This window comes from Panthera onca, chromosome B3 (genome assembly GCF_046562875.1).
Source record: "Panthera onca isolate mPanOnc1 chromosome B3, mPanOnc1 haplotype 2, whole genome shotgun sequence".
Taxonomy (NCBI): domain Eukaryota; kingdom Metazoa; phylum Chordata; class Mammalia; order Carnivora; family Felidae; genus Panthera; species Panthera onca.
In genome coordinates, this window is record NC_138344.1 from 48,487,531 (window position 1) to 48,512,263 (window position 24,733).

Here is a 24,733-nt window from a genome sequence, read left to right on the forward strand (position 1 = left end):
TACCTGGCATAGAGTAATTGCTATATAAATATTAGTCATTATTATTATTACAGATTATTTTCCTAGAAAGTTTGAGGTGGGAGGAAAGACAATCTAGATCACTTTGCTGGAGGAAGGAAGAAGAGTTAAGGGGGGGAGGTGGTTTAAAAACATAATTATGTGACTAGAAAAACCTAGGTGAAAAGAAAAGCTGAAGATACAAAAGGGAGAAATGAAAATAGATGATAAAAGTTTCCAGAGCAGGTGGTTAGAACATGTACAAAGAGGAATTGGCCTCAAATAGGGGCACAACACCTGAATCACTGAGGTGAGGGGTAAGGATGAGTTCTGATAAATACCGGGGTCTTGGGAGTGGTCTGATGGCTTTGATTTTTGTCAAAGTAAGAAGTAAGGTTGTATGAGGAAATTGGAGGGGGAGTTGGTGGTGGAGAATCATGAGTACTTGGGATCCCCAAAGGAAATGGGAGGAATTTGACCAGGGACAGGTAAAGTGTACAGTCTTTTGTTTTGCAAACTTATGTATCACAAGATTTTTCTTTTCCATGTCACTTTGTAGAAGGGGTTACATGACACATAATTATTTTGAACTGAAAGCACTTTGTCTTATTTTGTAAAAACAGTTTACACCCTTGAGATAACTTGGAACAACCTGAGGTCTTGCAAAGCTAGGCTTAAGAATCAAATTAACCATCTTAACCCCAAAGAAGAAAGAATGTAATAAAAACTGAACAAAATTTGAAAAATCGAAATAGGTTGGAAATCACTAAATTGGATTAAAAGGTTTCTTTCCAATTCTTTGTCTATTTCACTAACACAGTACTTTAGCTTTTCAACAAGATGCAGAAATTACTATTATTACCTACTCCTGCCAAGGAACCCTCCCTTTAACAGTAGGAAATAATTGTAGAAATTGCTAACAAGGAAAAATCTGTGATTTTTATAGGTTGAGCAATCTGAGTTTGGGAATAAGCAACAATTATATATATGTTTTTTTATTTTAACAGTGATCCATATGTGAGAGTGACATTATATGACCCAATGAATGGAATTTTTACCAGTGTGCAAACGAAAACCATTAAAAAGGTTAGACGTAGCAATATTCAAAAAAAATTTTAATATACTTTGCTTTATTTTTATATGACAAAAATATTTAAAAAATAGTTATACTCTGTTTATTGTCTTTTAGACTTTGAATCCAAAATGGAATGAAGAAATACTATTCAGAGTAAGTATGAATTTTATTTCAGTAAAACAGCAAAAAATTATTTTCAATAGATTAGAATGATACTATTATTTATCATATTCTGAAATGTATCTTATAATAAATTGTCTAGATTTTTAAAAATTTGAAAAGTGTTAAAGCTCGGTATCCCATGATGACATGGTCCTGGAACCATTTATCTTATAAAAAAAACATGTATGTAAGGTAACAAAGAGGTAAAAGATGATTATAAACCTGGAATTATCTTATTCTACTTTTTTAAAAGGTTTGTTTGTTTGTTTGTTTGTTTGTTTATTTTGAGAGCATGAGAGAGAGCACACATGAGTGGGAGAGGGGCAGAGAGAGAGGAAGAAAATCCCAAGCAGGCTCCGTGCTGTCAGCGTGGAGCCCAACATGGGGTTCAGTCTTACAGACCATGAGATCATGACCTGAGCTGAAATCAAGAGTTGGACATTTAACTGATAGAGCAACCCAGGTGTCTCTATCTTATTCCACTTTAATTCTGGGTTAAAGTCTATATGATAGTCTTATTCAGATGTAGCAGATTTTGGTGTTTTCCCCTAAAGATCATTCAACATTTGTGTCTCTACAGTCACTTATTAAATAGACTGATCTGGACTAGAGATGGTGAGGGCCTATCAATAAATAGATGCATTTCTTTTCATATACCCTTCATTCACATTCCTGTCGTCCCCCTCACCCTTCCTTCCTATACTACAAGAGCAAACTCCAAATCAGCAGTTATTTCAGACTCCTCAGGAGGGTCCTCAAATTGACAATGCTTCTTTGTACCTATTTGTCAGATTGCTGATTCCAGAATCAGTACCCTCCAAGTAATGGTAGAGATGCATATCAGTAATCTCCCCTTCTCTGCTGGATCATTCCCATTTGTACATTCCATCCTTAAAATGTCCTGCCTTGCCTCATATTCCCCTTTAGTTGCAGACTTAAATTTCTTTGTTCACTTAAATAACCAATGTTCTTATAAGAGTTGCATTGTAAGAGCTGTCCCCATCACATCTACTTCTTTTTTTTTTCTTAATTTTTTTTAACGTTTATTTATTTTTGAGACAGAGAGAGACAGAGTATGAACAGGGGAGGGGCAGAGAGAGAGGGAGACACAGAATCTGAAATGGGCTCCAGGCTCTGAGCTGTCAGCACAGAGCCCGACGCAGGGCTCGAACTCACGGACCGTGAGATCATGACCTGAGCCGAAGTCGGACGCTTAACCGACTGAGCCACCCAGGTGCCCCTACGTCTACTTCTCTAATGCATTCTTTAACCTACTCTAACCTAACTCACACCTGCATCGTTGGAATAAAACTGCTCTTACTAAGGTCACCACTGACCCCCATGTTGCCACATTCATCTAGTCTCATCCTACTTAATGCTCTCAACAATGGTCAACCGTAGCTGACCATTCCTTAAACACTAGCCTGTCTGCAGGCTGTTATGGTGCCACACCAGACTTTGGTCAGGAAAACAGAAGTCACTCTTCTGTATTCCACATTTGAAGATTTTTTTTTGTTTAGTCTTGTTTTAATAAAGTGAATTGGAAGGAAAGAAATTGCTGAAGCAAATGTCTGAGAAGCTGTTACTGAAAATCCAGCCAACAGCACCAACTAGAGTGCTTCTGGTTTTTCTTGTTTAGAGAAGGAGATCTCCCTTACCCTATTTAGTATGGCATGAAAATAGCATTTTAAATCAGTTTGGAAATTTTAGATTCTTGAGGAAATTGTATTGAGTCAGCTGGATAGTCATATGGGGAAAAATGAAGCTAAATTTCTGGCTTACCTTTACCAGAATAAATTCCAGATTTGGTAACCTCTGGTTTTGATTGCTTGTTTGGCACAAATATTGCTTAGGAGAGAATTTTAACATTCTCAAGTGGTTAAGTGTTTTATTTATTTACACTTTCACTATTATTTTACTTATTTTTTTTTGTGTTTTTCTTAGAAATGTATGTGTTTTCAATGTATTGAAGATTTTTGGACCTCTTACTCTTTTTTCCTTCTAATATGATTGGCCTGTACTTGTCATAATGTTTGGCCCTAATAGGGACGAATGTTTATTTGTCTTGTTTCCAATTTTAATGAGAGTTTATCTAGCTTTTCTCCATTAAAAATAGCTTTTTATTATTTATCACATTAGAGATATATTTATCTCATTATTTTTTTCAAGAATTAAAAAAAAATTAACACATCTAATTTTAGCCATGATGCAGTAATAGGGCATTGATGCTATAAACAACTGTAAAGCTATTAAGGATCTTAACAGAATCCAGAGTGTCACAACATAATATTAAAAATGCACCTGGGGAGAGGCCAAGATGGGGAACAGCATGGAAGGTTTTTTTTGTGTCTGTCATCCCTGAAATGCAGCCAGATCAACACTAAACCATCTTGCACACCTAGGAAACTGATTTGAGGATTAACACAACAATCTTCACAACCTGAACCACAGATCTTGGCAGGTATGTGGCACAGAGAGGTAAACTGGGGTAGAGGGGAGCTGCAGAGGTCAGGGAGCTATTTTTGTTTGCAAAGAGAGGACAGAGACAGGAAGAGAGTACAAGAAAGCATCCCCCCACCAAAGCAGTGGGAGAGAAAAGAAAGAGTACGCAAGGGACTGAATAAAAAAGGGAGAAAGGAGAAAGGAGAGGGTTTAAATTTCATTAAAACTCTATAAACGGGGAGCGCAGAGTCTGAAACTCCACATAGCTCAATACCTAGTGGTACTCTGGTGGGAAGGGCAGATCCCCAGGAGCAGAGAGTGAGGTCCGAGGGGTCCTTGGGCCACAAGGGGAGAGGTGGTTCCCCTGCTGGGAGGACATTTGGTAGAGTCTGTGTGGCCACCCCACAGGCAAAGGTCCCAGTGGACCCTGGAGAACAGCCACATTCACTGGTGTTGGAACAAGGATGTTAAGAGTGAAGCCTGGCCCTAGATGTGTGTTGTGATTTACCATAATCCCTGAAACACTGCTGCTACACGATCACGTGAACTTTTTCTAGGACAGGCTAGCACCCAGCCACAGTCTCTGGGCATCGGCAGCAGCACAGTCTCGCGAACATTCCTGGGAGTAGGGGGGCACCCGGCCATTGCTCAGGGAGACCCTACCCCAGAGGGTCAGAACGGGTCAAGGCTGCAGTCCCTCAGAAGTGAGGGGTTGGGAAACACAGCCACATCTGGGATAAAACTCAGGAGGGAGGTGCCACTTGGCAGCCTGACTGTTTGGTTATGGACATTGTAAAAGCGGGGAGTGGACAGAAGCCAGAGACAGAGGAGGTGTGCTCAATTGCCAGTTGGGAGAGCACAGAGCTCTGACACTAGAGACTGGGTAGCTTAGTGACAGCATTTTCCCATCCCCTGCATGCACATACACCCCTACATGCAACACAACAATCCACGCCTGTGAGCTAAGCAGCGCCATCTAGTGGAGAATGGAACTGCTACACTAAGCCCTGCCCAACTGGGCCAACCTTACGCTTCAGGAACACCACAAGTCTCTCCGCTTGCTTAGTTTATGGACTATAAATTGCCTCATAGTTTGTCTTCTAGGAGAAATCGATGTAATTTCAATTGTATTTCAGTCTGTTCACTGGTCCATCTATTCAATTTTTTTTTCTTTTTATTTTCTTATTCTTGAATACATAAAGAGTAAAAAATTTGTTTTTATTTTCCATTTTTATTAAAAATATTTTTAAATTTTTTCCTGTATTTTTAACTTTTTTGTAAATTTTTCAAATTCTATTTTACTTCCATCATTTCATTTTATTCTATTTCATTGTATTCATTTTTTCAAATTTTCAAACGTTTTCCTTTTTTTTCTTTTTTCCTATTTTCCTTTTTTTTTTCTTTTCTTATCTTTCCCTTTCTTCTCTAATCTCCCAAGCTCCTTTCAATAACCAGACCAAAACACACCTAGGATCTAGCATCCTTTATTTGATTTTTTTGTGTTGTTTTTAATTTTGTTATTTTAATTTTTTTGTCTTATTAATTCCCTTTCTTCCTTCAAAATGACAAAATGAAGGAATTCACCCCAAAAGAAAGAACAGGAATAAATGACAGCCAGGGGTTCAATGAACACAGATGCAAGCAAGATATCTGAACCAGAATTTAGAATCATGATAATAAGAATACTAGCTGGAGTTGAAAATAGATTAGAATCCCTTTCTGCGAAGATAAAAGAAGTAAAAGCTAGTCAGGATGAAATAAAAAATGATATAACTGAGCTGCAATCTCGAATGAATGCCCCGGTGGCAAGGATGGATGAAACAGAGCAGCCAATCAGTGATATAGAGGACAAACTTATGGAGAACAATGAAGCAGAAAAAAAAGAGGGAAACTAAGGCAAAAGAGCATGATTTAAGAATTAGAGGACTCAGTGACTCATTAAAAAGGAACAGCATAAGAATCATAGGGGTCCCAGAAGAGGAAGAGAGGAAGGGGTAGAAGGGTTATGTGAGCAAATCATAGCGGAAAACTATCCTAACCTGGGGAAAGGCACAGACATCAAAATCTAGGAAGCACAGAGAACTCCTACTAGATTGAACAAAAGCTGACCATCAACAAGGCATATCATAGTTAAATTCACAAAATACTCACGCAAGGAAAGAATCATGAAAGCAGCAAGGAAAAAGAGTCCTTAACCTCAGATCAGGTTCACAGCAGACTTATCCACAGAAACTTGGCAGGCCAGAAGGGAGTGGCAGGACATAGTCAATGTGCTGAATTGGAAAAATATGCAGCCAAGAATTCTTTATCCATCAAGGCTGTCATTCAAAATAGAAGGAGAGATAAAAAGTTTCCCAGACAAACAAAAATTAAAGGAGTTTGTGACCACTAAACCAGCCCTGCAAGAAATTTTAAGGGGGACTCTCTGAGGGGAGAAAAGGCAAAAACAAACAAGCAAACAAACAACAACAAAAACAAAACCAAAAGGACCAAAAGCAACAAAGACTAGAAAGGACCAGAGGGCACCACCAGAAATTCCAACGCTACAGACAACATAATGGCAATGAATTCCTATTTTTCAGTACTCATTCTAAACGTCAATGGACTCAATGCTCCAATCAAAAGACATAGGGTAACAGAATGGATAAGAAAACAAGATCCATCTATATGCTGTTTACAAGAGACCCACTTTAGACCTAAAGACACCTTCAGATTGAAATTAAGGAGATGGAGAGCCATCTGTTATGCTAATGGTCACCAAAAGAAAGCCGGAGTAGCCACACTTATCTCAGACAATCTAGACTTTAAAATAAAGACTGTAATAAGAGAAGAAGAGGGCATTATATCATAATTAAGGGGTCTATCCACCAAGAAGATCTAACAATTGTAAACATTTATGCTCCAAATAGAAGCACCCAAATATATAAATCAATTAATCACAAACATATACTCATTGATAATAATACCATACTAGTAGGGGACTTCAACACCCCACTTACAGCAATGGAGAGATTATCTAAACAGAAAATCAACAAGGAAACAATGGCTTTGAATGACATACTGGATCAGATGGACGTAACAGATATATTCAGAACATTTCATCTTAAAGCAGCGGAATATATATTCTTCTCCAGTGCATATGGAACGTTCTCCAGAATAGATCACATACTGGGACACAAATCAGTCCTCAATAAGTACAAAAAGATCGAGATCATACTGTGCATATTTTCAGATCATGATACTATGAAACTTGAAATCAACCACAAGAAAAAATGTACAAAGATAATAAATACTTGGAGACTAAATACCATCGTACTGAAGAATGAATGGACTAACCAAGAAGTTAAAGAGGAAATTAAAAAGTCCATGGAAGCCAGTGAAAATGATAACACCACAGCCCCAAACTTCTGGGATGCATCAAAGGTGGTCATAAGAGGAAAGTATATAGCAATCCAGGCCTTCCTGAAGAAGGAAGAAAGATCTCAGATACACAGCCTAATCTTACACCTTAAAGAGCTGGAAAAACAACAGTCAATAAAACCCAAAAACAGAAGAAGACAGGAAATAATAAACATTAGAGCAGAAATCAATGTTGTTGAAACCAAAAAACAGTAGAACAGATCAATGAAACCAGCAGCTGGTTTTTTGAAAGAATTAACAAAATTGATAAACCTCTAGCCAGTTTGGTCAAAAAGAAAAAGGAAAAGACCCAAATAAATAAAATCAAGAATGAAAGAGGAGAAATCACAGCCAACACTGCAGAAATATAAACAGTAATAAGAGAATATTACGAGCAATTATATGCCAATAAAATGGGCAATTTGGAAGAAATAGACAAATTCCTAGAAACATATAAACTATAAAAACTGAAACGGAAGAAATAGAAAATTTGAACAGATCCATAACCAGTAAAGAAATCGAATTAGTAATCAAAAATCTGCCAAGAAACAAGAGGCCAGGGCCTGATGGCTTTCCAGGGGAATTCTACCAAACATTTAAATAAGAGTTAACACCTATTCTCTTGAAGCTGTAACAAAAAATAGAAATGGAAGGAAAACTTCCACACTCTTTCTATGAAGCCAGCTTTATCTTGATTCCAAAGCCAGACAAAGACCCCACTAAAAGGAGAACTACAGACCAATTTCCCTGATGAACATGGATGCAAAATTCCTCAACAAGATAACTAGCAAACATGATCCAACAATACATTAAAAAAATTATTCACCATGACCAATTGGATTTATACGTGACATACAGGGCTGGTTCAATATCTGCAAAACAATCACTGTGGTATGTCACATCAATGTGATACATCACATGATCCTCTCAATAGATGAACAGAAAGCGTTTGGCAAAATACAGCATCCTTTCTTGATAAAAACCCTCAAGAAAGTAGGGATAGAAGGATCATACCTCGAGATCATAAAAGCCATATATGAAAGACCCACCACTAATATAATCCTCAATGGGGAAAAACTGAGAGCTTACCCCTAAAGTCAGGAACAAGACTGACACATGAAAACATGCTCAACATCACTCATCATCATGGAAATACAAATCAAAACCACAATGAGATACCACCTCACACCTCTCAGAATGGCTAACATGGACAACTCAGGCAACAACAGATGTTGGCAAGGACATGGAGAAAGAGGATCTCTTTTTCACTGCTGATGGGAATGCAAACTGGTGCAACCACTCTGGAAAACAGTATGGAGGTTCCTCAAAGAGTTAAAAATAGAACTGCCCTACAATACAGCAATTGCACTACTAGGTATTTATCCAAGGGATACAGGTGTGCTGTTTTGAAGGGGCACATGCACCCCAATGTTTATAGCAGCACTATTGACAATAGCCAAAGTATGGAAAGAGCCCAAATATCCATCGATGGATGAATGGATAAAGAAGATGTAACACACACACACACACACACACACACACACACACACACACACACAATGGAGTGTTACTCAGCAATCAAAAAGAATGAAATCTTGACATTTGCAATTACATGGATGGAACTAGAGGGTATTATGCTAAGTGAAATTAGTCAGACAAATATATGTCTTCACTCATAAGAGGAATTTAAGATACAAAACAGATGAACATAAGGGAAGGGAAGCAAACATAATATAAAAACAGGGAGGGGGATAAAACATAAGAGACTCTTAAATATAGAGAAAAGGGTTGCTGGAGGGGTTGTGGGAGGAGGGGATGGGCTAAATGGATAAGGAGCATTAAAGAATCCACTCTGGAAATCATTCTTGCGCTACATGCTAACTAACTTGGATGTAAATTAAAAAGTAAATATAGTATTAAAAAATATGAAGGTACCATAAAAAAAATGAGCCTATTTTGCACTACCAAATGGATATTTAAGTTTGAACACAAACAACATAATTCAAATCAATAAACATTGAATAAATGCTGAAAACATCTAAAATTATTTTACGTACAACGAACCTCAACAATATGACCAGTTCTCAAAAGGAGAGACAATCAACAAGTGCCACTACCAAGATGATGCAGATATTGGAATTACCAGTAAAACAGCTGTATTATATTAAAGCAGCTATTATAATCATTATAATTATGCTCCATTATATGAAGGTAAACAGTCTTGAAATGAATGGGAAAATAGATATTCTCACATATTAAAAACTAAAAACGAATGAAATAGAAATATTAGAACTTAAGAATATAAAATCTGAAATTTAAAAAATCATTGAATGAGTTCAGTATCAGAATGAAGATAACAGTGAAAAGAACTAGTGAACTTGAAGATAAGCAGTAGAAATGATCTAATCTGAAGAACAGAAAATAAAGATTAAAAAAATTAATAGAGTCTTAGGGACCTATAAACAATATTAAAAGAGCCTAATATTTGGGTCATTGAAGTCTTCGAAGAAGAAGAAAAAGGCATTGGTAGAAAAAAATATTTGAAGAAATAACTACCAAAATTTACAAATTTAGTGAAAGAAATGCATTTATGGTCTAAAGAAGTTCAGCAAAACCCAAAGAGAGTTTATGCAAAGAAAACCATGCACAGACACATCATAATCAAGTTGCTGGAACCAAAGATAATGAAGAAAATTTGAAAACAGGGAAAATGGTACATTATGTATAGAGGTATAATGACTTAAAAAGCTAAATATTTCTCTTCAGAAACTATGATGAAACGGCATAATTAAGGTAGCAAAGGAAGAAACAACAGTCAATTCAGAACTCTATATCTAATGAAAATATCCCTCAGGAATGATAGTGTAATAAAGGTATTCTAAGCTGAGGAAAAATAAGAGAATTTACTGCCAATAGACATACTCTAAAGAAAATGCTAAAGGAAATTACTTAGGTTGAAGGTAAATTATATCAGATGTAAATTTTACTTCAGAAATGAAGAAGCAATAGAATAAGTATTGGTTATTATACTATCTTTCCCTCTTGAGTTCTTTAAAATATTTATGACTATTGAAAGGAAAAATTAAAACACTAGTGGGATTTATAATTTAGGTAGATATAATACATATTACAACCAAAATATAAATGAGTGAAGATAAAGTAACCTTTTTGTTATAGGGTTTCTACATATTATGTCAAGAGGCTTAATACTAACTTTAAGTGGGCCATGAAAAGTTAAGTATGTATATTGTAATCCCTAGCGCAACCACTAGAAAGTAATAGATATAGCCCAAAAAACAATAACAAATAAAAAACAGTAAATTCATCAAGATGCCACAGAACCTACAGACATTAAATGGATAGTAAGGGATACTATGAATTCTGTGCCCATAAATTCAGTAACTTAGATGAATGGACCAATTCCTTTAAAGATACATAGTACCAAAACTTTAAGAAGAAATAAATTATCTGAAAAATTCTGCAACTCTTAAAGAAATTGCTTTTGAAGTTAAAAACCTTCCAAGAAAGAAAACTTAAGGCCCAAGTGTTTTCACTGCTGAATTCTATCACATATTTAAGGAATGAATGATTCTAATTCTACACAATGTCTTATCAAAAATAGAGGAGAGAACATGTCCCAATTCATTTATGAGGCCAGAATTACCCTGATCCCAAAACCAAATGAATATTTTATAAGAAAATAAAACTGCTAACCATTAACCTTCATGACTATAGCCATTTTGTGGTAAGCTTACTAAATTGGGCCCCTTCCATTTTGAAAAGGCCAGTAATTTGTTGTCCAATTACTTCTGTGTGTGGGTTTGCCTTTCCAGTCTGCAGAACCTGAGCCAGCACAAGTGTCTGGGGGCTTACAAAATGCATGTTTTATAGGGATAGAAATCTACATAACATTTCATCCTTCCAGGGGACTCAATTTCTAGAGAAAGAGATGTAGGAATGAACTCATGACCATGGGATCCATTGGTTACATCACCTGCGACGTCATCCATAAGCAAGTAACCTTATAGCACACTAGAATGTCCTACTGATGGCACAGGCAGTAGTCTGCAAAGATGGGGTGCCAGTTTATTCACTAAAGCAGAGACTTCAACATGATGCTCTGTCTGCAATAGAAAGTATGCATGGGTCCAGGAACAAAGGGGTAGAAGTAGGAGTGGCCCCACTTCTCATCATTTCCAAAGACCCACTAAAGGATTATGTGCTCTAGAGAGTTCTAGAGAACTCTGGACTTTACTAAGTTAGAGGTCCAAGTTCCCAAAAGAAAGCACACTCAATCCAAGGGACATAGTGAGTCCCATCAAACCACAGTTTACTGCTGTAGCCAGGGCACTCTGGACTTCTTGTGCTCAGAAACCAGCGGGTGACTGGGGCTATTAACTTGGTTGAGTTTGCATCTACAGTCATTCTCCAAAGTTTGTCTGGATTCTGCAGGGACCAGACTGGAGAATTAAATGAACCTATTATAGGAACCACCCATGTATCATTTAGGTCCTTAGTAGTGATACTAATCTTTGATATTCACAGCAGGTTGCACGATTTTTGTTTTATAAAAACAGCTTTTATTAAGATATAATTCGCATAACATACAATTCACCCCCTCAAAGTATACCATTCAGTGGTTTTTAGTATATTCAAAAAGCTGTGCAGCCATCAACAAAATCAATTTTTAGAACATCTTCATTAGCCCAAAAAGAAATCCCATGCCCACTAGCTGTCACTCCCCATTTTTTCCCAACACTTGCCCTTCTTCCCAGGCAACCACCAACCTACTTTCTGTCTCTTAGATTTGCCTCTTTGAGCCATTTCATGTAAATGGTTTCATACAATACGTGGTTTCCAAGTTTTAACCATGTTATAGTGTGCATCAGTACTTCATTTTTTAAATTGCCAAATAACATTCCACTGTATGGATAACCACACTTTATTTATCCATGCATCAGTTGATGGACATCTAGGTTGTTTCTACTTTTTAACTGTTAAGAGTAACGTGTGGACATATATTTTCATTTGAAAGTACATACCTAGGGGTAGGATTGCTGGATCACATGAGGAATTGCCAGACTGTTTTCCAAGTGGCTGTACCTCTTTACATGCCCACCAACAGTGTATGAGTTTTGAGTATGAATTTTGATTTCTCCGCATCCTTGATAACACTTGCTATTATCTCTTTTTTTTTTTTTTTTTTAGAGAGAGAGAAAAAGAGTGCATGTCTGTATGTTCATCGGGGAGGGGCACAGGGAGAGAGAGAGGAGAAAGAGGGCGGGGGGAAATCTCAAGCAGGCTCCATGCCCAGCATAGAGCCTGATGCAGGGCTCTATCTCATGACTGTGAAATCTTGAACCAAAATCAAAAGTCGGACTCTTAACAGACTGATCCCCTCAGGTGCTCAACAACACTTGTTATTATCTTTTTATGTTAGCCCCCCTAGTGGGTGTAAAATGGTATCTCATGGTTTTCATTTGCATTTCTGTGATGACCAATGATGTTGGTCAATGGCTTTTTGGCCATTACATATCTTCTTTGGAGAAATGTTTGTTTATATTCTTTGCCCATTTTATAATTGGATTATTTGTCTTTTTGTTACTGAGTTGTCAGGTTCTTTGTATTTTCAGATACAAGTCCCTTGTCAAATACACGATTTGCAACATTTTTCTCCTGTGGGTTGTGTGTTTTGATTTTATTGATGGTATTATTTAAAGCACAAAAGCTTTTAATTTTGAGGATGTTCAGTTTATTTTTTCTTTTGCTGTTTGTGTTTTTGTTGTCATATCTATTCAATGTTGTTTTAGATTTATTACTTTGACCAGAGGGAGGACAGTTTCAGAGGCTTCCACTTGGCCTTCTCACTTTGCTAGCTCTTATCCCACAAGCCCATGGATTCACTGTGGTGGTAGTGGTGGTGAGGGGATCCAAGTTCCAGTATGTCAGTCCCAATTTTACATTTGAAAACAAGAAAAATGACTATTGGGTGGATCACAGAACCAGTGGACTCAGTTTAAGCTGAATTTTAGCCAGGGCATTTCCCCAGCACACCACTGAAGAAGTCTTTAGGTATTGAGCCACTGCCTTATGCCAGTGACTTTATGTGTCCCACATTCTTCTCAGGATGGGGAGCTCCTTGCCATTAGGTAAGTGTGAGCTGGTCCTAAAACCCTACCACCCATACCATTTGTGTTGGTTTAGGTCCTCTAAGAAACAGACACTCAGATGAGAATAGATACGCAAGAGGTTTTGGGGGGAAGCACATGTGAAGCTTAAAGAGGGAGGACACACATACGGGAAGAGCCTTCTGATCATCATGCAGCCCTAACACTTGTGCAAGGAGGGGAAAAAGGATTGGTAAGAAGAGCCCCACATTGCAGCACAGTTCTGAGAAAGTCTCATCCAAGCTGCCAGAGAGTTTCCCAGGAAAGATTGTTAGAGAAATCCTGTGTTGGGCATGAATGGCCAGGCTCTAAATCCCTGCTGTGCCCAGTCTTTGGGAGTAGGCAGGGAGAACACAATGGGTAGATTCAAAGGTGCATGGTCACTTGGGAGCTGTCAATCAGCAATGCACGTTCTCTTGAAAGAGATCCAAGTAGCTCATCTCTGGCCATTAGAGTTATGATGTTTAAGGATTCATATTGTCATCCTCAGAGCAGCCACTAAAAAATTAAAATGGAAACTTATAGGTAAAACTCCAATAAAGGAAATAAAATGAAATACCAAGAAATACCTGATTAATAATTTTTTAAAAAGAGAAAAGGAAAGAAAAGAGGAATGAAGGAAAAATAGAAATAGAAAGACGATGGTCGTAAAGCCAACCATATCAATAAGTGCCAAAAAAAAAAAAAAAAAAAAGCAAGGTTCAACCATAGACTCTTAATAGGAGTCACTCTTTGAGTATAAAGACACATTAAAAGTAAAAGTACAGAAAAAGATACACCATTCAAACACCATGCCAAAAAAAAAAAAAATCCTCATATGGCTGTATTAACATTAGGTAAGTAGACTTCAGGATGAAAAGTATTCCTAGAGATAAGCAGGGACATTGGACATTTCATAATCATAAAAGGGCTTATTCATCAAGAAAAGATGTCTGATAAAGGAGCTTCAAAATTATAAAGCAAAAATTGAAAGACGTAGGGAAATAAATTCAGAATAGTTGAAGATTTCATCACTCTTCTCTCAATAGTGATAAACTAGACAAAAATGTCAGTAAATACATAAACAATTTGAACAACCTATCAGTCAACCAATTTAGCATGTATGGAAGACTACATCTAATACCTGAAGAATACATATTCTTTTTATATGCCTATGGAACATTCACTAAGGTAGACTATATATTGGGCCATAAAACAAGTCTGAATACATTTAACAGACTTAAGATTCAACATGTCTCTGAAAATAGAATTCAGTGATACAAATATACCTGAGGAATCCACAAATATTTGGAAATTAAGCAACATAATTTTAAATAAGCCATGGATCAACAAGGAAATCATAAGGAAAATTACAAAACATTTTAACTTGATTATTAAATCCAAACATTATCAAAATATGAGATGAGCACATTCAGTGCTTAGAGACAAATTTACACCTTTAAGTGCTTATATACAAAAGAAGAAAGACTTAAAACCAGTGATCTAAGTTTCTATCTTAGAAAACAAAATATAGGGAAGGAAATAAGAATGGGAATCAATGAACTAGAAAATGGATAAAAAGTCAAGAAAATAAATGAAACCAAACATGCTTCTTTGAAAAGATTAATAAAATTGATATACTACAGCTAGCTCAAATAAGAGAAGTTCAAATGACCATTATCAAGAATGAAAGGAGTATCCTATAGATATAATAATAATAATAATAATAATGATGATGATGATGATGATGATGTAATATGAACAACTTTGTGGCAATAATTTTAACTTAGCGCAAATGGAAAACTTCTTTAAAAGCCAAAAATATATCAGAGCCAGCATTAGAAAGAATGCTTGAAAGTCGGTACTACTTTTGAATTAGAGATGTTACCACAAAAATAAAAAAGAAGACTATTTCTAAATGATAGAGCAGGCTTAGGAACTTCCTGTCTTTTACTCACTGTTTCTTTTACTAGAATTTCACTATTACCAAATGTCTCAGCCAGCATTACTTTACTCTGGGACCATAGGCTGCACATTTATTTCCAACAGACCTTTGCAAATATATTGCAAGAACGACCAGAAAAATCTGTATAGATGAATGCTGATTCATCACAGCTAGAATAGAACTGACAACACATGGTGATTTAGTATTTTCTGTCGAAAGGACGTTATTATGTGTGGTCCTCTGTTTTTCTCTTTGTCATTTATATCATTATACATAGCACAAAATATTTTCAATTGAATGTATTCACATAAAATATTTATTGAGATAATATAAATACAGTCAAAACTTGGTTATTTGGCATTTAACCAATGGAAATTTTGGTCAGACGTTGAAGGGAGCCTTTACATCTTTGAGAAAACATGAGGTTCAAAAAAAGTTTTTGTGGAGAATTGTTATTAGTAGGTCAACAAACAGGAAAGACTCCAAATTGAAGTTAGTGCTTAATAGCAAATTATAGTGAAACCTGCACTTACAGTTGCTCAGATGAGACTAAGGGAGGCAGGTTACAGGAGGGAAAAACATCAGGCAAGTAAGGTAACAATGTACACTTTGTATGAGCATAGTGCATGAGCATCTGAAAAGACAGCTCACTCCATTCCTCATATTCCCATGGTGCTTCGTTTGTATCCTTAGTAGTCATACTCATCATATTATACAGTTGACCCTTGAACAGCATGAGTTTGAACTGTGGGTCCACTTATGTATGGATTTTTTTTAAAATGTGGTACAGTACTATAAATGTATTTCCCTACCTTGCAATTTTCTTAATAACATTTTCTTTCCTACAGCTTGCTTTATTATAAGAATACAGTATATAATACATACAAGGTACACAAAAAACAATAAGCACATTTATTATCTTGATTTATGTTTGTGTTACCCATAAGCCTTCTGGTCAACAGTAAGCTCTTAGTAATTGAGTTTTGAGGGAGTCAAAAGTTATATGCAGATTTTCAAATGCACCCCTAACTCCCATGTTGTTCAAGGGCCAACTGTATTTACGTAATGTGTATATGTTCATGCATGTGTTCTGTAGGAAAACATAGATCTCAAAATGTGGGAACACAGGTTCTTTCTGTTGTGCATACTCCGCCACCCCTGGGTGAACTCTGTGTTTGTTTGAGTCTGAGGAGCCCTTTTATGAGCATGTTACTTGTTTGTCAAAGTTGCCTTTCAAAGTAGCAAAATTTTCCTTTTATCTATCTGCCTAGTAGAGACTCTGGTTCTGGAAATTCTGACAAATGAAGCAATTATAAATATTTTCTGTATCATTATTTATATTTATATATAATATGTATTATATATTTTTTAAAGTTTACATATTTTGAGAGACAGTGTGTAAGCGAGTGGGCTAGGGCCAGGGAGAGAGGGAGAGAGAATCTAAAGCAGGCTCCACATTGTCAGTGCAAAGCCTGATGCGGGGCTCAAACCCATGAACCCTGAGCTGAAGTCAGATGCTTAACCAACTGAGCCACCCAGGCGCCCCTGTATTATATATATATATTGAGAGAAATAACAATCAGCTGTAATTTAATCACCATAAAACCACCACTGTGCGATCTTCCTGTATTGTTTCCTATGTATCTTTATGCATATATTTATACTCCTCACCTCTACATACACACAAAAAATTGGTGTGATAGTTTTCTATATTTGTTTCCAGGCACTTTGCTGATGCTTGCTAATGAGATGACCACAGTCCCTACCCTCAACAAAGCTCACTGTCTACTGTGGACTCCTATGAACATCCTTCTCAAAATAATTGCCAGTGTACTGAGCATTATGAAAGGGAAAACACCAGAAGCTAGGGAGTGAACACCAGGGAGATATTAGGGAATTTAGGGAATGATGTCAGGAATGTCAGGGAGATATTAGGGAAGTCTCCTCTCTGCAGAAGTGTACCATTTAGGATGCTTTAGGGGGTTAAGTAACATACTTGAAGTAACAACTAATATTGGCTTAAACAATATGCACATTTATTATCTCTAACAATAAGGATCATACATAGAGGAATGGGGTTACTGCAGCATCTGGACAGTCATGTGTGACCCAGCCTCTCTGAGATTCTCTTAGCTTTCTGTCCAGGCTACAAGATGCTTGCAGCAGCTCCAGACATCATAGCCTCACACGATCATGTCTGTAGATAGAAAATGGAGAGAGTTTTCCAACATGTGTCTCTTAAAAAAGTGAAGTACCCTTTTCAAAAAAGCTCCCCCCGGAACTTTGATTCTCATCTCATGGGCTACAATTGTCTCATATATGTATTTCTAACCCAGTCTTTGATAAGGAGAATGGAATTACCACGACGCTTAGAAGAATTAGGATGCAGGCCCTGGGGATGGGGAGTGACCATCTATCCCTGACACACATTGTCATCCACTATTTGAATAAAATCAGAATCCTGTTAGCTAGGAAGAAATGGAGGACACCCTAAAGTACTAAGTAAATTATGGTATAGCCACATAATAAAACCCTCATCAGATATTTAAAAAGAAACAGATGTATATGTATTAATAAGGCATTGTTTCAAAATATGCTAAATGAAGGAGCTAAGGCACAGAACACTGTGTGCATGATACACCTATTTGTGTTAAAACAGAGACAAAAAATTGCTTTCTCATATGTTGGTATTTGCATAAAATACTTCTGGAAAGACCTAAGAAAGTGCTGTGTTTTCTCTGAGAGTAGGACAAGGATAAGAGAGTGATTTATTGTTCACTATGTATCTTTTTTAGTGTTTAGATGCCCTCCCATAGCTATGTATCTATAGTTTATTTTTATATTTGTTGATGAAAATTGCTATATAGAGAAAGTAGAGAGACATAAAACACATAAATAAAAATACCAAGATACTTTCTATTTATATAATGCTGTATGCTTATAAAAAATATCTAATTCATTTAACAGTGTTCTTTTAAAACATTTTTTTAGTTTATTTATTTGTTTTGAGAGAGAGAGAGCCAGAGTCAGTGGGGGAGGGGCAGAGAGGGAGTCCCAAGCAGGCTCCACACTGCCACCACAGAGCCTGATGTGGGGCTCAAACCCACAAACCTTGAGATCATGACCTGAGCTGAAATCAAGAGACGGATGCTTAACCGACTGAGCCAGCCAGGCACCCCTACACAGTTTTATTTTAAGATGTACTAATATCATATGTCCACACAAAAACTTGCACATGAATGTTCATCGCATCATTAATCATTATAGTCAAAAAGTCGAAACAGCTCAAATGTCCATCAACAGATGAATGGATACACAAAATGGGGTATATGCATGCAACAGGATATTTTGCAGCTGTAAAAAGAAATGAGGTACTGATAACATGCTACGAAACGGGTGGACCTCGAAAAAGCAGCAAGAAACCAATTAAAAAATATCACATATTATATGATTCCATTTATATGAACTGTCTAGAATAGGCAAATTTATAGAGACAGAAAATAGATTGGAGGTTGCCTGAGACTGGGGTGGTGGAGGGAAAGTTAGGGGTGACTGCTAAAGGGCATGAGGTTTACTTTTTGAGGTGATGAAAATGTTCTAAAATTGTGACAGTAGTTGTACACTATGAAAATACTAAAAACCATTAAATTGTACATTTTCAATGGGTCAATTGTATGGTATGTGAAATATATCTTAATAAAGCTACGTTTTAAAAATGTATGTGCATTGCTTTTTTCCTGCATCTACTTGTAGAATTTCCAGGAACATTACTTCAGATTCTTTATGAACCCTGTAGAGTAAATTGACACTTATCAATACCTTTGTTGTTCTTTGAAAAAATTTGACTACTCTTCTGCCAAATTTTTCTCTCTACTGTTTTATGTATTTATAGACCTACATGCTTATTCTTGATTTTCAAAAAATCTATCATCAGCATTTTAATTTTTGTCTCTCCTGCTTTTACCCTTCCCAAAATATGACGCTATAAACTATTTTTTGTGACCATAGCTTTACTCCTTTTTTTAATAAATTAAAAACACGATCTCATCAAAGAATTCACACATAGCTTTAAAATGAGATCGTATATTGGGGCGCCTGGGTGGCTTTGTCGGTTAAGCGTCCGACTTCGGCTCAGGTCATGATCTCACAGTCGGTGAGTTCGAGCCCCGCGTCAGGCTCTGTGCTGACAGCTCAGAGCCTAGAGCCTGTTTCAGATTCTGTGTCTCCCTCTCTCTGACCCTCCCCTGTTCATGCTCTGTCTCTCTCTGTCTCAAAAATAAATAAACGTTAAAAAAATTTAAAAAATAAAAAAATAAATAAATAAATAAAATAAAATAAAATGAGATCGTATAAAGGGGCTATAATGGAAAGTGGTAGACTCTAGAGCCCCATCTTCCTTCACCCTATCCCTACTTCCCAGGAGGAACCACTTTTTAACTGTTGTTTGTTATTCTGGCCATTATTCCCATATTGCTGAATTGCCTGCACATCCATGTCCCAATCTGACCTCAAGCTATGACAGATGAATAAACAGCCAACTTATGTTTGGCTGATAGTTTGGCCCCTCTTGGGATTCTAGGTTGAAAATAATTTTTCCTTAGAAACTTGAGGGCATGGCTTCGTGATAACATCGTTGAGCAGCGTGTTGCTGTTGAAAAGTCTGATTCTAGTTCCTTTGGTGGTGGTTCTTTTTCTGTGAAACATTTGACAATTATCTTTATCCAGTGTTTTAAAATTTCACAGTGATATGCCTTGTATGTACAGCTTTAAAAATCCATTATTGTGCTGGGCCTTTGATAAGCATTTCAATTTAAAGACTCCTGTTTCCCTTCAGCTCTGAAAATGTTTATGTAAAGAATTTCTTTAATAGTTTTCTTCTCTCTGTATTATTATTTTGGGTATTCCAACTGGTTTGTTGTAGAGTCACCTGGACTAATTCTTTCTCAACCAGAATTCCTCATGTGAACCAAAGAACACAGGAAATGGTTTGAGTGTTTTCTCATACCTTTCAAGGATGGTCTTATCCAGTACCTTGCTAGTTATATAGGAGAGAAATTAATAGATAACATACAGTGAATGTCTTAGGAAACAGGTCTGCAAACTTTTTTTTTAAGAGACATATAGTAAATAAATATTTTAGGTTTATGGGCCTAGAGGCAAAAATTGAGAGTATTATGAAGCTACTTATATATCCATTTAAAACATAACCATTTTAAATATTTTAAAAATTCTTATCTCATAGGCTATTTAAAAAACAAAAAGAAGCAGGTGGCTGGCTGGACTTGACCCACACATAGTTTTCTCAGTTTCTACTTTAGGGTGTTAGAATGTAATTATTTCATTGAAAGAGGATTCAAATAATCCACTTTTTTATTTTCTCTCATACTTTCCTTAACTTAGCTTTTTGTTCTACATTTTGAGAGATTTTTTCAAATGTACCTTAGGTTGCTTATATTTGAATTCAACAGTCATTTTTAGAGCATATTGTTTTTTTATTTTGGCGGGGGGGGGGGGGAGAGCAGGGGAGGGACAGGGATAAGGGAGGGGAGAGAGAATCCTAAGCAGGCTCTGCACTGTCATTGGGGCTGGATCCCACAACTTGAGAGATCATGACCTGAGCCAAAATCAAGAATTGGACACCCAACCGACTGAACCACCCAGGTGCCCCTCAACAGTCATTTTTACTTCCAACACCTCTTTGTTCTCTAGTTGTTCCCTTTTTCTAGTATCCTATTTTTGCTTTATGGATGCAAAACTTTCCCAGACATTTCTACTTACATTTTTTTAAGTGTTTTCTTTTTATTTCCTAAATCGTTTCTTTTTCCTTCAGGGACAGTTTTTCTGTGTATACATCTGTGATCTCTGATAACCTAATCATACTTAACAGTGATAGAATAGAAAAAATCACCTACTGCTTCTGTACATAAAAGGCATAAACACTCAACAATTATGTTACATTTTTAGTTCCCATGTAAGTTTTGTATATTAAAACTGGTGGTTGAATTTTTGCAAAACCTATAACTGAAATCAGGCACAAAGAGAAAATGTGTGATAAGTGTGTGTGTGTCTGTGTGTATACCATCCAGAGGGTAAAGTACTATTCAAACATGGTCTCACTGGGGCAGTTGCCCTCTTGCTTCAACCTTCTGCATTGTTTTGAGTTTTCAGCTTCTTCTGCTCTGTTTACTGCTATATCCAGATCTATCAACAGGGTGTAGAAGTGTCTGGAGAGGCTCATTGGGTTCAGATCATGAGGGATCATTCCATGCTCAGTCATTTGGATTTCATCCTTTAGACTATTGGGAACACCTTTTGAGTAGGGCAGTAAAAATAGCTTAACCAGTCTTTTAGGTAGGTCATTCCAGTTATATAGGAAAGAGAAATTAAAAAGATAAGATAGTAAGATTAGAGAATTCTGTTAGGTAGCAATTAATTAAATGCCAAACCAGGACAGCAGAGGTCTGATTAGATCAGACCTGATACCTATTTTTTTAGCAATATTCCTCAAACATCTACATTATCCACCTTTACTTTGATAGACACTGAGACTTTTGATTTTTCTTCCTCAAAATGTTTTTCATGGCCTTTCTCCCTTCCTACTCTCACTGGGACTGTCTCAGGCAAAGCTTTCATATACACTTCATGCTTGAGTCATAGGAGCAACAGTCCCCACAGGGTTTCTCTTCAGCCCAATTTATTTTGTGTATCACTGACAAAATAATATTTATGTATGACCTACATCATGTCATTTTTCTTTTAAAAGCTTCATTTTCTTTCCTACCAATTATGTCCTAACTCCTTTTTGTGTATTTCGGTGCCCTCAGCCTGGCTCTAACCTAAATAATCAAAATTTTTTAACACTTTCTTTTAAGTTTATTTATTTTTTAAGAGAGAGAGAGAGAGAACATGAATAGGGGAGGGTCAGAGAGAGAGGGAGAGAGAGAGAATCTCAAGCAGGCTCTGCACTGCCAACGCAGAGCCCAACATAGGGCTCAACCACATGAACCATGAGATCATGATCTGAGCTGAAACCAAGAGTTGTACGCTTAACAGGTGCCTGTCATGGCAGGCACCACTGCCATTTTATAATACAAAAATGTTCTTATCAGTTTGATTTCCTTAGAGCATGCTCATTCTGCCTCCATATCTTTCTTAATGTGATCTCCTTGCTGTGAATGTTCTCTATATTTTCTTATGCAAATTCTTCCCAACATTGAAATTTCAGCTCAAGTTTCATCTTCTCCCCAAATTCCTCTACATCTTCTTAGAAAAGATTATTGTCTTACACTACTTTCCTATTCCCATGGTGTCTCACCCTTGATTGGGGTTCCCATCCCCGTAGTTGCTCCATGGTCACAGTGTGATTATAAGAGAGTCAGCTGTCCTAACCAAGACAGGAAGAGAAATGCAAAGGGCAAAAGGGACATCTCTCCTAGCTGAGTCAGCCCTATTTAAAGAACTCTCCCAGAAGCCCCATCAAATGACTGCCAGTAGGTTGGCCTCTTTGTCCCTGGGTGTTTATAGAGAAAACAATACATAAAGTACAATGGAGCATTTGATATTTTGATCTAGGTGATGATGACACAGTATCTGTAGATCAAAAGTCATCAAGCTGTGGCCAACAGACACAGGAAAAGATGCTCAACATCACTAATCATCAGGAAAATACCAATCAAAACCACAATGAGATATCATCTCACACCTATCAGAATGACTAAAATCAACAACACAAGAAACAAGTGTTGATGAGGATGTGGAGAAAAAGGAACCCTCGTACACTGTTGGTGGGAGTGCACACTGGTGCAGCCTCTGGAGAAAACAGTATGGAGTTTCCTCAAAGTAAAAATAGAATTACCATATGACCCAGTAATTTCACTACTGGGTATTTACCCAAAGAATATGAAAGACATTAGTTCTAAAAGATATATGAACCCTTGTGATTACTGCAGCATATATACAGTAGCCAAAATATGGAAGCAACCCAAGTGTCCATCAATAGAGGAATGGATAAAGAAGATGTGGGGTGTGTGTGTGTGTGTGTGTGTGTGTGTGTGTGTGTGTGTAATGGAATATTACTCAGCCATAAAAAAGAATGAAACCTTGCCATTTGCAACAACATGGAGGGAGCCAGACAGTATAATGCAAAGTGAAATAAATGGGTCAGAGAAAGACAAATACCATATGATTTCACTCATAGGTGGAATTTAAGAAACAAAACAAATGAACAAAGAAAAAAAAAGAAAACAGAAAAACAGACTTTTAAGACTGTTAAAGAATAGAGAACAAACTGAGGGTTGATAGAGGGAGGTGGGTGGTTGATGGGCTAGATGGGTGATTGGTCCTAGGAACGCACTTGTGATGAGCACTGGGTATTGTATGTAAGTGATTAATCACTGAATTCTACTCCTGAAACTAATATTGCACTGCATGTTAACTAACTAAAATTTAAATTAAAATTTAAAAAAATTAAAAAATAAGATATTAGTTGAAAAAATAAAAACAAACTCTGAAATATAGAGAACAAACTTATGGTTACCAGAGGGAGGGTGGGTGAGAGGATGGGTGAAAGGGGTGAAAGGGATTTAAAGTACCCTTATAGATGAGCAGTGAGTAATGTATAGAATTGTCAAATCACTATATTTTACATCTGAAACTAATATAACACTGTATGTTAACTATACTGAAATTAAAATTAAACAATTTTTTTCAATGGGCCAAATATCAAGAAAAGTACTAAGAAAAATAGAAACATAATTGAAAAAAAATTGGTAAGAATGAAGAGAATCCAAGTAAATTAACTGAATAAATGTGTATCAAACTTTGCTGTCTAATATCAAAAAATGCAACTTTTGTTAACTTGCCATTGGAGTACTTTACGTATCTTGCTCTAAATGAGGCCACTATGAAAATTTCAAAAATAAAGACCACATTTACTTTTAATAATTCCTTCTTTTCACTAGTATGTATTTTGTATATTTTAATGGTATTTAAAAATTATTTATGTATTTATTTTGAGAGAGACAGTGACAGAGAATAGGGGAGGGGCAGAGAGAGAATCCCAGGCAGGCTCCATGCTCAGCTTAGAGCCCGACTCAGGGCTTGACCCCATGACCCTGAGAGCATGTCCTGAGCCAAAATCAAGAGTTGGACACTCAACTGACACAGCTACCCAGGCACCCCTTAATGGCATTTTTTATATATGCTTATTGCAGTTGTATCTTCATTGTAAACACTAAATGATATGGATTGAACCTGTAGTCCTACCTAATGCTTTCTCCTATGAAATATATATATTTTTAATGTTAATACAATTACTTGTTTTTACTTTTTGGATCATTTACCTCAAAATTTTCTTTTTTTTTTTAACTTTGAGAGGCTGTATAACTTAGTAATTAAGAGCATATAGTTTGAAATTAGTCTGCCTAGATTAAAATAAGAATTCTACCTCTTGGGGCGCCTGGGTGGCTCAGTTGGTTAAGCGTCCGACTTCAGCTCAGGTCACGATCTCACGGTCCCGGAGTTCGAGCCCCGCGTCGGGCTCTGGGCTGAAGGCCCAGAGCCTGGAGC

General features: G+C 36.7%; 1 protein-coding gene across 3 annotated transcripts in view; it reads left to right on the forward strand.

Annotated features, from left to right (window-relative positions):
* Positions 1–24,733, forward strand: part of NEDD4 (NEDD4 E3 ubiquitin protein ligase) — a 133,588-nt gene that overhangs the window by 25,381 nt on the left and 83,474 nt on the right. For 2 of the 3 annotated variants that reach the window (XM_060618453.3, XM_060618454.3), the window contains 2 exons: positions 1,005–1,083; positions 1,187–1,225. In XM_060618453.3, coding sequence (XP_060474436.2) covers positions 1,005–1,083; positions 1,187–1,225 — 118 coding nt within the window. The remainder of the gene's footprint in view (positions 1–1,004; positions 1,084–1,186; positions 1,226–24,733) is intronic. The other variant, XM_060618455.3, reaches the window with a different exon arrangement.